The following is a 14963-nucleotide window of genomic DNA, read 5'->3' as shown; positions in this document are numbered from 1 at the left end:
TAGTGCATATAGAGGCAATTGCGTAATAGCTCAAAATAAAATCTTATTCCGGTATATTGTATGGGGAGGGGGCAGGGAGGTGTGAGGGAGTGTGTGATGTGTGGGGCTGTATGCATGTGTGCATATGGTGGGGTTTGGTGGGTGTGTGTGGATATGGTGGGATATAGGGTATGTGTATGGCAGGGGTGTATGTGGGTATGGCAGAGTGTATATGGGTACGGTGGGGGTGGGGCAGGGGGGGCGCTGTCCAAGCGCTAGATCTTGGGAGCTAGCTGGGAGTGGGTGGAGGGAGAGTGAGGGGCAGGGGTTCATGCAGCAGAGCTTGCCCAAGCAGTGTAGGTGCCGTCCCAGCCCATGGCTGCTCCTTGGCACCCTGCATGGGGCTAAGTCCCACACGTTCCATGCTCCCATCTGCACCCACCCTGGCCTTGGCCCCAGCCGCATACTCAGCTTCTTGCCAGGGCTACCTTACACCCACTTGGCTGCCTGCAGGTGGCTGCTGATTGTGCCAGGTGGGCAGGTTGGTTGGAAGGTGACCTGAATCTGGAGCTGCCCAGCTTCATCTCCTCTCCTTATCTGCTGCCCAGAGTGCTGCAGCAGGGACAAAGAGGAACTGCTGGGGGGGTGGGGAGCTAGGCAGCTCCCTGGGTGGCTGCAGCAGCAGCAGCACCGCCGGGAAACCTGTGCATACTGGCCAGGGCCCTTTGGTGGGTGAGAGTGGGAGCACAGCATGTGCTGCCCCAGTGGGAGTGGGCAGGGCATGGCCCCATGCACAGTGGAGCAGGGCAGCCATGGGTTGGAGGTAATTTAATTGGTGAGTTCCTGCCCTTGGGTTGTATCTAATCAGCTGGTGGGCCAGATCTGGTCTGCAGGCCATATTTTGCCCACTCCTGTTCTATCAGGACTTAGTTTATCTCAGGTTTCATGAGAGTTAGGCTATGAGAGAGGAAAATGCAGATAAATATGTACCCTTTTCCTTCTCAAGGTGGTAGTATTGTACAGTTTATTTCTGTATGACCCAAGATAAGAATGAATGCATTGCTTTGACAGATACTCTTGGTATTGAACTAATCTTAGCTCAAAAAACAGGGATATGTTGCCATATTTTGTTGAATTGGATGAACTAAGCAAAGATGGGAAGGTTTCAGCAGCTGACACTTTATAAAATTATCCCACCTGTTTCACATTTAAATATTGTACAGCCTTCATTATATTGTGAGTGTGCTATAGTTTTTGAATCAGCAGTTGCTATAGATTTGTATTTCCTGTTCAGGCAGACCATAGTCGAACTCAAAGAAAAGGACATACCAGATTTAAGGAACAAACTACAGAATGTAAACCGAGATATTCAGCGCTTAAAAATGGATATAGAAGAAGTAGAAACTCTCTTGCACGCGGTTATTCCTGAGGAGGAAAGTGCCAAAGCATGCTTACAAGATATAACTCTTATGGAAAGGTACCAGGTAAGTTTTTCTTAACTTCTTCTAATGAACGGTTGAGACTCCCATAATGCTACTTTTGGTGCCCAGTAATTCACTGTTTTTACAACACCTTGAAGTGTTGCAGAATTTTAGAGCTACTAAAGAAAGCATTTAGAAAACAATTCCAAAGCTAACACAGATGGTTATGGTAACTGTAGTATCTTACATGTGTATAATGCCTTTCAGTTCAGAGGATCTCGGAATACTTTACAAAGAGTTCACAAGAATTGTAGCATTCTTTGACATACCATGGAGGAAGGAAGGGAGAAATCATTTTCTCTGCACTAAACCTTCAGTTATGAGCTTCCCTATTTGGAAGTTACTTCACCTTAAGTGAAGTGTGCTTTGCAGTCCTGATGCCCCAACTTTCAATCAATCTTACTTAATTAGCTCTCTCCATTTGAGTTTCATACCATGCACCTTTTCATATCTTATTGCACATTTCCTTACTTATGGCTTTTGTATTATAGGATCATCCACTTACACAGAGAAGCTGGCAGAGTATGTCACATAATTAAGAAAAAATACTTACGTAGTACAGAAGAAGAGGTGATATATTTGGGAAGTTTTCTAATTCTGTTAGGGATTTTAAAATCCAAAACAGAATGTGATACTGTTTCATCTTGCCAAATTCTGGCACAATATTTCAGAAAGACTTTATAGGATGAGGTACTGTCATGTCTACCTTATTGGCCTAGAAGAAAATTATGATTTGGGATTATATTGATATCAGTATACATATTGATCATATCCCTTTTCAATGTATACATTTCTGAACACATCAGTGTATATTGATTAATTAGCATTTTCTTTCCACAAATCTTAAGTCGAAACTTGTACACTTGTGCAAGATTACACACAAAGATTACGTGCTCATTCTATGCACCTGAGGTTTTCATACAGCCAACATTTATGAATGCTATTTACTTAAACCAATCTGAGATTTGCATGCTAGGAAGTTTAGGTGTTTAGAAGTGGTGGTGCAGTTTTCGATAATGTGTTGTATGTATTCTTAATTCGGTGTGAAAACTAAATTTCTTACAACTTCATTGTTCTTAGGTTAAACACAATATCTTTTATTAAACCAACTCAGATAGTTGGAAAAATTCTTCTTAGCAAGCTTTCGGGCACAAATACTCTTCGTCAGGCTGAGCAAGCGTCTGCAGATGGTCCATGTTCTTCATGGGTGGAGTGGTAATATGGCTGCTTTACCACCTGCAGACATAGTTTTACCATCTGCAGGCACTTCCTCAGCCTGACAAAGGGTGCACAAAAGCTTGCTAAAAAGAATTTTTCCAACGATATCTCTTATTAGACCAACTCAAATAGGATTTACCCTAAGAACGTTGTCTGCCTGTGTCCTTAGACCAGCACAGCTATGACCTACACCCCTTATAACTTCATTCACATTAGCATTTCATTTGGCTAAAGAAGACAATCTTGAATTTAAAACAACAATTTTTAGTGCAAGTTACTCTGAATTGGAGGAATTTAAGTAGAAGATTGTTTTGTTAAAGTTAAACACATTATTAAACAGTGCAAAAATATTAACTTTTCCTATTGCTTTTAGATTGATCTAAGGGATGTTGAAAGAAAAATTGCTCAGCATGCTGCCAAACTGCTAGGGGTAGACTTAACTAGAACTGTTCAACAAGTAAGCCAAGAAAAGCAAGGAAAGAAACACTTGTGGGATACAGGTAAATTATGCAAACAAGGTGGTTTACCAATCTTGATGCCTTTTGAAGACTGAAAATAGTATTTCACTTTTATGTAAGTCTCGGTTATTTAAATTTGGTTTTATGTTATGTAGTGTTTTAAAGCAAATCGTTGTCTCATAACTTCTGTTTAAGTGGACTAGTCATTTTATTGTCTAAAATCTGTCACCTGCTACCAAGAATACTTTAGTGTTCCATTTCAGTTAATGCAGAGTAAATTGTTTTGTTAAGTCCTAGATTGTTTAACTATGTGCATTTTTTAAAATTGGTCTGCAGTAACAAGTAAAATTGAGCTAAATCAAAAACTTAAGCAAACCCAGCAGAATCAGATCCAGCAGCTAAAGAGTACACTGAATGAACTGAAAGCAGAGAAGCTTCACATTTCCAGCAGAATGCAACGTCGACAGCAGCTGGAAGAACAGACTGTGGAATTGTCCACTGAGGTTCAGTCCTTAGGCAGAGAGATCAAAGTAAGAAAATTCACATGCACTTTCTTTACTTCTGCAAAAGTACTGTTAAATGTTTGCCTTCAGTATGATGCATTAGAACTAGCTTTACAATTTTTTTTAAAATGTTCTTTCTGCTTATTTTCGCCGGTTTTTAAATTTGGGCACCTCCCAGACTTGCTTTGTATATCCGTAGTTCACAGATAACACGTACGATTTGCCCCTCTTGATTTTTTTTTTTTTTTAATTTATTTTTTTATTCATGTTGGAAAAGAATTGTCTTTAAAATCATAACTGAAAAACTTGAGTAACTCCCAGATGTCCACGAGTACACAAGTTTACAAACTAGAAAAGGAAATAAGGCATTGAGAAATTTAAAGTGGATTTCTAAGAAAAGTATGTATATTGGCATATATTCTTTTCTTTTTCAGGAAGCAAAGGAACAAATATTTCCTTTGGACACCACTTTAGAAAAACTCCAGCAAGAGAGAGAGGACCTAATCAATAAGAAGAACACGAGTAACAAAACAATGCAAGACAAGGTTAGAATCCCACAATGTTTAAGTTGGGAGTCCAGTAATTTATTTAGTTATGAAGACACTTGTTAGAGAAGGATTCCAGAGCTCTTATAAGGAAAGTCTGTCTTTGGGTAGCTGTGGTGGCTACAGGCAGTATCATAAGCTGCCTGTAATTCATTCGAAGAGAGAGGACATAGCCCAGTTCAGAAGATGAGCCAATACTGAAACAGCGTGTTGGTAGTCCCTTGTTCCACAAGCTCCTGTGGACACTGTCTGTGGCTACATAAACAGGTTGCTGCAAGATAAACTAGGTTGTGGACTTATAACACAGTGAGCTATTCTCTGCAATACTGCCCTCTCACAGTAATGCTGTTTTCAGTGTAGCAGGTAGCATGGCTTTTCATTACAGCTGTCTTATTCTGTTTTGACTTAACCAGTAAGCCCACAGAGCTGATTTAAGCCCCTAATTTAAAACCTTAAGATGTTCAATTGTGAGTATCCAGACCAGAAACTTACTATTTAATGCTGTATACTACATGGAAATTATATAGCAGTGTCTTTAAAGTCAGTACTCATTACATCAACAGACAGGATGATGTGATGCAAAGCAGGCCATCAAACACATAACATTTTTATGTATATTGGTACCCTTTGACAAGGTGCGTGGCCACGTTAGAACAGTGAAATAAATTAAAAGAAACAGAAAAATACAGTAAAGAAGACTTCTTAAGGAAAAATCCTGCCAATAGTAAAATAAAAAATAGATTTTTATAAAATGAATAGAACTCTCAGAGTTAGAGGTGTGTTAAATTTGTTTTGCTAAATTTGGTAATCTGAACAAAACTGAATATTTGTCTTAAACCAAAGGCTATTGTAATGGTTTATATTTTTGAAAGCATTCTGTACTTAAATGTTATGCAGTTCTGTGAATTATTAAGTGTGCATGTGTGTATATACATGCACACTTATTAAACCTAAACACTTATTTAATTAGATGTTTTTCCCCATAGATAAATGATACCAAAGAGAAAGTTAAAACTATTCACAACTATATGAAAGAAATTGAAAACTATATTCAAGATGGGAAAGAAGACTATAAAAAGGTAATTTTAAAAGAAATAGTCAAAATACTAGTTAGTTTTTTACGTTAAAGTGATAAAAAATTCTTTTTTCTATAGCAAAAGGAGTCTGAACTTGATGAAGTAAAAACTCAATTAGCTGATTGTGAGAACCGGAAAGAAAGGATAAATAAAGAGATGGGAACAATTAGACAAGATATTGATACCCAGAAGGTAAATTTATATTTGTTGGTTTTTTTTATGATGTAACATATTCTGAATGACTAGTGAGGCCCTGATCCTGCACTCAAATCAATGCAGTTAGCTGTATCCATGCAAAGATGTGTGGATTTATTGTGGCATGAATGTCTCTGTGGAGCCGAGATTTATATGCACTACAGGTAGATGCCCCTTTGAAAACAGGTCTGTAATCCTCTTTTTACATGTTAGCTGCAAACCGATAAATCTACCAATAAGTAAGCAAACCAGTAAGTCACATAAGAGCCTAGCTTTTCTGAAGAAATGTTGTATGTAGTGTGCTCCTTTGTTGTAAAAGGTATCTTGTGTTGGACACTTAAATTTCAAGGTACCCCATCCTTGAGCATTTTATCAGCTTTATTTATGTTTTTTACATACTTGAAATCCTTTGTGATATTGTTCAAATACTGTTCACACTCTAGTGTAATATTTGACTGCTCCGCTTTTCATCTTAACATCCCAAAAGGATTTAACCAAAATAATACATTATATTTAAAGCAACATTTACAGTTTTATTTACTTGCAAGCACAATCCCATTGGCGCATAAATGAATTGCAGTACTATTATTATAGTGCTCAAAACATTGGGCACGTTGTCAGGGACAGTTTGTGTTGCATCTCTTTTCAAATAACTAATCTATCCAAAGTAATTTATTAACGTAATATAACATGAATATATCTTCGCTGCTGCCAGTTAATTTTGCTGTCAGTTGATCATGTAGTTTTTATCGTATGTATATTTCAGAGTTGTTCTGTATTTAAGTCTATACATTGAAAATGAATGTATGTATGTATTTATATATAGAAGTATGGAATTTTAAAAGCTTATTACCCTATTAAACCTTTTGGCTTTACTTGAATTTAGATACAAGAAAGATGGCTAGAGGATAATCTTACTTTAAGAAAAAGACATGAAGAGCTAAAAGGAGTTGAAGAAGAAATAAAACAGCATTTGAAGGAGCTGGGGGAAATGAAAGCTCAACAAATGAAAACGTAGGGTTATCACATCTTTTTAAAAAAAAATCCAAACCATCATAAGCAGGAGTTCCCCAAAAGAGTTACATTTTCACCACACTATTAATAGACAGATTGGTTATCTTCCACTCTTTCAGACCACTTCCTCTTCACATTCATACCTGCATAATATTCCTGTGATAACAGCAACGTAAGTTAGTTAAATTTGCATTAAATAGATCTGTCTCTGTTCATCTTGCTTAGCAGCTGAAATAATGTGGTGAGACAGCATCACTTGTGAATAAGTCTTCCAGTAACCAGAGCTTGAGAACTGCTTTCCAGAACCCATAAGACTAGTCCTATGGACATTTCTTATGAATGCAGTTGCTGTCATGCATAAATCTCGTTGATGTCTGTGAGACTTGAGTGTGTTTGCAAGTTTAAACCCCAGTGTATCATCCATCCAGTGTAATTATCCATAATGCCCAATCCTTCAAGTGTCATTTCAGATGGAAGTCAGAAGTAACAATATTACCTTGTAAAGTGTTCTATTTATAGTACAACTAAATATGAGACTTAGCATCACCTCTTTGGTGTGTGATACGCATGGATGATTGTTATAACTTGTAAAAATTAATAGGGAAAGTACAAGAATATCTTGTTTTTGTTTTCCATCCTGCTTGCAGTGATCACAATGGCACATTTTTCACTCATTTCAAGAGTTTTTAACATAATCCTTTGGAGCCTGCTGTGAAGGGGTAAACATACATAATGGTTGTATCAGTGTTAAATTGTACTGGTTTAAGATGTTTTGATATAGCTGGTACATTTGTCTACTTCTGCCAAAATAAGTGAAGCTAAATCCCTGTAACCTAAATTTGTTTAATTAGGTTTTCAAGTTACTGCAGGTTAGCTCCTTTTTATACCCATATAGGAGCAGAAGGACAAATGTTAAATCAAAACCGCTGATGCACATACCCAAGTTGCAAGTTTCCATTCGCTTTTTAGAATTATTTAAAGTTACACAGCTTTTTATATCGACTATTCTTCTTTGGTACCAAAAATAGTAATGGCATTTAAGGAATTACCGTAGCAATCATTTTGTTGCTGTACGTTATGCGAAAGATTTAGTTCTCTACAGTTGGACTACTTATTTTGCATATATTTACCTATAGTGTTGCAGCATTCAAACCTGATGATTTTTCTTCACTGATTAGAGTAGTGATTTTTATTATATTTTTAAGCAAAATCCCATCAAAATATTTCCTCATTTCTTACCAGTAACAAATATTTTGCAGTGCAGTTTTGTGTTTGGGGAGCAGTGAATATAATATCTTTTTGGATTACAAGTTTAACTTCTATACTTGCTGCTGCTGTACAAAATATTATCTCTTATGAAAAACAGGGAGATAGAACTGTCTTTTAGACATAAAGCATTAAATGCAAAATACTCTTTTCTAACATGACAGAGAACAACATCGTCTAGAAGAGAAAATAGAAGAACTGAAAAGAAATCACAGTTTGGCCCTAGGCCGGCAGCGTGGATTTGAGGAAGAGATCATTAGGTTTAAGAAAGAGCTTCGAGAATCACAGTTCAAAGATGCAGAGGAAAAGTACAGAGACATGATGATTGTTATGAGAACAACAGAGCTGGTGAACAAGGACCTAGACATTTACTACAAAGCACTTGACAAGTGAGTATGTTACATGGTAGAAATACTTATATCGTTGATTATCAACTTTTCAGAGTCCTGGCCCCTCCCCCACTACTTTGTTGAATGTGGCAGCATCCTTGGTTGAAAACCATTGCTGGCACTGCTTCAGTTTACTTCAGTGCTTCACATCTGGGTCCTGCTGCTTCCAGATAAAATTGCCCTATGCCTGCATCACAGCCAGCAGACATGTGGCACATACATATGCTCCTTCTGCATTAGGGCTGCGATCAGTCTAAAGCAGGCAGAAGCAGCCTTGTGCAATAAAGCCCTTCCCAGTCCAGCTTTTCCTACGCTTCTCCCAGAAACGGGCACTGGTGAGACTGTCCTGGGTGCTTCTGTTTGCAGGAGGACTGCAGGGCTTCGGCACGCCAGTTGAGAACTACAGTAAATGTTTCTGAATTTTTCAATTACAGACAAGATTTACCATAATACTACAAGGCTTCACTGTGCCTAAGAAGCCGAGTTCCTTGGTTTTCTCTGTGGAGTGTTAGATGATATTTTAGGTATGTTGGGTAGAAGCCTTTGAGCACCTTGAAGATAAGAACCTGAATTGACACAGTATGAGAGGTTAGTGTAAAATGTGCAAGATGGGCTTTATGAGCTCACAGTAGCTTGTCGTATTGAGATGATATCCTGGATCATTCTTTAAAAATGGGAGTTCCCCAAAGAGTGGTAGCCTGCTCCGTGGGCAGGATCTCCATTAGACAGGGGAAAGTAAAGCTGATTGTTAGTTGGCTTTTGTCTCTTGGATCTGAGTTTGTACAGTAAAATTGGTGCTAATCACTTGACATGCATGTCAAAAATACCTAGCATACCCTTGAGGCTCTTTAAATAATAATGCTTGGAAAGCAAAATGGAGTCATGTTTCAGGGTTAAAAATGTAGCTTGAGCAAATTAAAGTGTTGCTTTCAAGTTCCTTCTATGTTGCTGGAAGTTCCTTGTTCATGGCTTCCACTCATCCTGATGTGTGCTTATAGAGTTGTATTAGTCACAGTGTCTCAAAGGCTTATATCTAGTAAAGATATACTTTCTTGAGGGGGGCGGTGTGTGTGTGTGTATATATTCAGAGTACTTCATTTAATAGAAGGGAAGAATAAAGAAATAGTATTTGAAAGAGATGTTGATAACCCAGTGTAAGCTTTTCTGAAATGACTTTTTTGTAAAGAATTTCTGCTTTTTAAAGTGAAATGATAGATGATCATTATGGCTGCTGACAAATGTGAAGAACCCCCCCCCCCCCAAAAAAAAAAAAAAAAAAAGCATTTTGCAGGAAGAGGAAGCGCTTTAGTTCAACCCGGCTCCCCAACATCTGTAGATCAGGCATTTCAGCAGGGCTGCTTGATGCTTTTATCTAAAGCTGTTTCAATCAGGTATTAGACAAAAATGCCAAAAAGCCCTGCTGAAGCCCCCAATCTGTGCAGAGGTTGGATCAAACTAATATGATGCCTCTTCTGGGCATGCACTGCTCTCAGTGCAGAGTCTACCGGGCTTAAAGTAAAGCGATGTTCTTTCTTTTTCATGTCTATAAGCAACCCTACATTTCTTTGCCTTGGCACTTACCATGAAAATGCACTCCATGAATTCCCCTACAGTTTTCCCTTTTATAGTTGAGAATTAAATTGCTGTTTAAGGCAATACAGGAAATTAGTCTTGTAATTTCAAGAAAAAACAGATAGGCATCACTTATGGGTAATCGCATAAATCAGTGAGAAAAATATCATCTCTAATGGTCAGAGATTGAAAGCCATACACGTAGTCTAGGAAATCAGCGTTTTGCATGCATGCGTTGTGTTTCTGGTAGATTCACTGTAAGATTCATCTTTCTTGATTTTATATTTAAAGACTGGTAATATTGCTGTATAATGTGTTCCTGAGCTATTTGTGCTGCTTTTTGATGTATTTTTCCTTTCTCCAGGCTTAGCAATTTTTATTTATGGTAGTGGGAATTTTTTACGTCCCTGGATGAGATGGAGAGCTTTGTTTTGAAAGAGATGAGAGAAAAGATTTTTTTATTTTTTTCATCCCAGAAATGTTTTATTGCCCCAGCTTTTTTTTAAAAAAGCGTTCAAGTAATTGGCATGACCCAGCCAGCTTACTTTGACTTTCATGTTATAGTCTGATATTACAGCAGAGTTCCAGGTCTTCTGTAGTTAAAGTTGAGCATCAGTCTTTAATTAAAGGTCAACCATAATTTGCAACTTTATTTCATTGTTTGTCTCTTGTTGGTCTTTGCTTCAATACCAGGTGACTCAACATAAAAATATACATGTTTGATATTATCAGGTAGAAAATTCAAATAAGAGATACAATCTCTTAAAGTCCTGGTGTCACTATTACTGCTTTTGGGTGAGATGGGTGGAAATGATTAGAGCCTAACCCTTCCAAGTGACTGAATCAGAATTCTTGGTAGAGGCAGAATGGAAAAGAGAAGTCCTTTTCCACTCAAATCCAGTGTCTCCCTCACTAAACACAGCTGTCAGTCAAGGCAAAAAGTGCTTGAGTTGTCTATTCAGGGCTAATCCATTCGAAATACTAAATGTCTCATTCCCATATGCAGGTGCTGGATTCTTGTAAAAGGTAGTATCACAAATCAATGGTAGAGGCAGGTGGCAAGCATGCCACTTACGTGCAAGGTTTGTACATGTTTGTAAAGGAAGACATACGTGGCTGATGAGTGGATTCTAAACCCACATTCTTGACATCCTTCTTTCTCATTCTGTTGAACCCAAGTATTGCTAGGTTTGCAAAGTAGAGCCAGTGGAGGTGACCCTTCCTTTTCCACTGACTGTACACAACTCACTAGATTACTGGATTGCTTTGGAAATCTGCACCATTATTTGGACTAAGATATACAGGATAAGGATTTTTTTCTGTACTGTCAGCACTCCTTTTCAATCGAAAGGAAAAGTTAATTTAGTAAGATTTCGAAGGAACAAAATCATTCCAGCTTTTATAAAAATGTAACTAGCACCATATTTTAAAAAATTAGCTCTGTAAACCCCAAAAGAATCTGAGCTGTAGATTTGGTTGATACACCAGAATGAAATGCCACATACTATGAACAAAAGTGTATGAAACTGGAAGTTTAGCAGAAGTTATTTTAAATCTGTTTATGGCCATTCTGATATCACTTACTCTGAGAGAGAAATAAAGACCCCATACTGAAAACAGGAGAAATATGAGTTAGTTTATAGAGTGAACTCAGTCTGTGTGTATAACGGTAATCCATAATCACAAGTTTAAATGTTTGTCAGGTCAGGGCTGAAGTCAGCAGCTCCAGATCTTAAGGATGAATTGATTTGTGAAAGTACACAGATTTTCAGATTATGAAAAGGTGTGGTTCACTTATGATTTGAAATTGAATTGTTTCTGTCAGCCTAATGTTAAATGTAGCTTCCTAAAGAAACTTTCATTCACTTCTCCTTTAGTAAATGAGCTTTTTTTACTGTTGTTCTTTCTTAGAGCACTAATGACACTTCACAGCATGAAATCATAGAGAAGTAAGGCTGAAAGAGACCTTAAAAGATTATCTAGTCTAACCATGGGTTCAAAAATGGAAGGAATTGACAAAAAATAGTGTACAGTCTTCTCAAAGCACCTACATTACCATAATGTAATACAATTACAATTCTCTAATATTCATTTTAAAGTGGGGAAAATCCCTATTTGGGTGATGGCTTGAAATCTAGACTTCATATGTGAATGACAATTACACTAAAAGTTTAGGTAATAATAATAATATTCCTCAGTCAATAATTGACTAGAAATCTAAGAGTAACCAAAGAGTTTTGCTTCCCTTGCTCAAATATCTTTTGAGATATGATTGTTGACATTATGAAACTAAATTGTATGTCAAGGGGAATATTTACCAGTGTAAAATATTTTTATTTTGTATACATTTCTGCTGTACTCACCATCATAAAGAATAATATTTTTAATATGGACTCTACTTGAAAATGGAAGGAAAGGCACTGTCTTCCTGAAAACGCTTTTAGTAAGTCAGCTATTTTGTCTATTCTTCTTTCTTAGAGCAATAATGACATTTCACAGCATGAAAATGGAAGAAATCAACAAAATAATTCGTGATCTTTGGCGAAGCACCTACAGAGGGCAAGGTACCTGAATTGGTTTTTGACATTTTCAGTATGCAATCTGAAAGCATCTTTTATGTATACCTTGGTTCGTAATAAACACTGAATACTTCACAACTACATTTTTTTAAAACTCTGCACCCATGGAACTCTAAACTTGAATCGAGTTGTTGTAACAATAAAAAGTTATATAGTTGAGCATGGCACAATCTGATGTAATTCATCTTCCCATACTTTCCAAAGTACATGCATGTGTCTTTGGGAGCAGGAGTTGAAACAATACTGCAGTTAAGCAGCATACTAGTTTAATCCATTTCCATAAATTAACCTACCAGTGTTGAAGGTTCATCTGTTGGTGGGAGTATTCTGAGCAGTATTTGTATAATTATATTGCCTAAAGGAGCGGCCCTATTTTTTTTCAACCCTGCTTAGCCATTGTACCTTGTACATTGTACCTCACTGTCTCAGTGCTTTGTTTTAAAACGTACTTTTTTATGATGGAAACCTTTTCTTCCCATTAGATATTGAATATGTAGAGATTCGTTCTGATGCAGATGAGAATGTTTCAGCATCTGATAAAAGGAGAAGTTACAATTATAGAGTAGTAATGATAAAAGGAGATACTGCATTGGATATGCGAGGAAGGTGTAGTGCTGGGCAAAAGGTATGTAATATAATTTCATTTATATGGAAGTGTTAGCATGATGCTGTAGGAATTACTCTGTATAGTGGTCCAGGAATCATGTGATAGGCAAGGATTTCTTAGGGTGATATCTTTTATTGGACCAACTGAATAATTAGGAAAGGCGGACAAAGCTTTGAAGGCAAGACATTCCTCTTCAGGTCATTTACATGGAACAAGACTTCTGTGGTTGGAAGGATAAGATGTATTCTGGATTGTTAGAAGTGAAAACAAACACAAGCTTAAAATGCCCCAGACAAATGATGCAAAGAGTTTCTAGTCGCTTCATTTACTGAAATGATGCTAACGGTTGTGTAGATTTTGTTAAAAAAAAAAAAAAAAAATCATAAATGCATTTTGAGAGGAAAGCTTAAAAATTTTACAAAACAGGAGAAGCTTAGAATGTCATGTGGAAGCCCCATGTGAATGAGACTGAAACTTTCATAGCCACTTTCTGAGAATTATTTGATCAGAAAATATGATGCCAACAAACACAATTACAGGAAATTTATTCTTTGATAAAATGTACTCTTAAAATTTCTTCAGTGTGTTTTGAATCTTCATGTAGTCAAAAGGTGATTGGTGAGACTTAGTCACTTTGGGCACTGACAAACACGCAGATCCCCTGTTGTAACTCACAGCGCTTTACAGAAAGTGCCAAGAGTTACAACAACCTTTCCCCCAACCCAGCAGATATATGTATCTCTGTTTGGTCTGGGGCTGGGGATTGAGCCCCACTTTGGAGTGGATCCAAGGGAGAGAGGGTACATGTGGATTGGAGCCCCACTCTAGGGGGGCTCCAATCCACATGCCCCCAGACCAGAGCTCTTTCCCATCCTGTAGACAGCACCTGTTCAGGCACGGGGACAAACAGAAATTAACTCTGTGAATTGCCTTTTACAAACACTTAGCCCGTTGTCTTTTAAGCCTGCTGTTGCTGTTTGTAGTGTTGTTACAAAAAGTTACATGCATAATTTCTTTCTAAGAATACACTGAAGAGATGTGGGTTATTTTCTTTCAGGTACTTGCTTCCCTTATTATTCGTCTTGCTCTGGCAGAAACATTTTGTCTCAATTGTGGTATTCTTGCACTGGATGAACCTACCACTAATCTTGATCGAGAAAATATCGAGTCTCTGGCACATGCGCTGGTGGAGTAAGTGACTGGCTTTAGTTTTAGCTGGCAGTCTTATGAAGTGGATATCTGCTCTGTGTAGTTGGAATTGGGGAGGGTGAATTCTGTCCCTTAATATACTAGAGAGGAGGACGGTAAAACAGCAGCAGTAGTTTTACCATGTTTTGGAAATTATTTCTTTTTTAATTGCCCAGTAGCTTGCCATTTCTGTACACAATGGCATATATTTCAGATAAATATGTATATGCGTGTGCGTGCATACACACACACATACGTACATATGTACGTACATACAATTATATGTACTATAGTGTGTGTGTGTAGTATATACTATGTATAGTGTGTATATATTTTTAGAGTGTGTTTTATATTTATGTGCGTGTATGATGGATCTGTGTGTGTTTGTGTGCATGTATAATCTGTATCACTATACATAGAGAGATGCATATCTATATAGAGATGATATAGAGAGAGCTATCTAGAAAAGATAGCTCTCTCTATAGCTATCTAGAAAAGATAGCTATAGAGAGATCTATATCTATATATATACTGGCAAATTGCCCGTCAAAAACATTGGCCCCATGCATCTGGGCCCACACCCACACCTCCCTGTAAGCTGTGCGCATGCGCAACCGCGCACAATAAAAAATCATGCCGTGCAATAACTTGTTAATGCCATTCACACAGTGGCGTACCGATGGGAGTGGGGGGCATAGCCCCCCAGGCACTGGCCTGTGGGGGATGCCCAGTGCTGTAAAAAGGGGGCGCCAATGCTTCTCCCACCGCTCGCTTTGCATCCGGCACGCTGAAATACCCATGCATTCCCAGCCAGGATTGCTTATAGATTGCTAAACCTTAGAGGGAACATTGCCCATGCCCCCTTTTCTCCCCTTTGGATCTGACCCCTCCCC

At 37.8% G+C, this 14963-nt stretch overlaps 1 protein-coding gene across 1 annotated transcript in view; it reads left to right on the top strand.

Moving 5' to 3' along the window:
- The window catches only part of RAD50 (RAD50 double strand break repair protein), a 36843-nt gene that overhangs the window by 19853 nt on the left and 2027 nt on the right, over window positions 1-14963 (top strand). Inside the window, exons 15-25 of the mRNA XM_019534726.1 lie at window positions 1274-1463; window positions 3052-3178; window positions 3473-3666; window positions 4074-4184; window positions 5171-5263; window positions 5339-5452; window positions 6342-6469; window positions 7900-8124; window positions 12175-12260; window positions 12758-12900; window positions 13940-14073. Of these exons, the coding sequence (XP_019390271.1) occupies window positions 1274-1463; window positions 3052-3178; window positions 3473-3666; window positions 4074-4184; window positions 5171-5263; window positions 5339-5452; window positions 6342-6469; window positions 7900-8124; window positions 12175-12260; window positions 12758-12900; window positions 13940-14073 (1545 nt within the window). The remainder of the gene's footprint in view (window positions 1-1273; window positions 1464-3051; window positions 3179-3472; window positions 3667-4073; window positions 4185-5170; window positions 5264-5338; window positions 5453-6341; window positions 6470-7899; window positions 8125-12174; window positions 12261-12757; window positions 12901-13939; window positions 14074-14963) is intronic.

Source organism: Crocodylus porosus, unplaced genomic scaffold (assembly GCF_001723895.1).
Source record: "Crocodylus porosus isolate Cpor-Errol unplaced genomic scaffold, CroPor_comp1, whole genome shotgun sequence".
In the NCBI taxonomy this organism is placed as follows: domain Eukaryota; kingdom Metazoa; phylum Chordata; order Crocodylia; family Crocodylidae; genus Crocodylus; species Crocodylus porosus.
The sequence above is the reverse complement of the archived record's forward strand: the minus strand, read 5'-3'. Positions and strand labels throughout refer to the sequence as shown.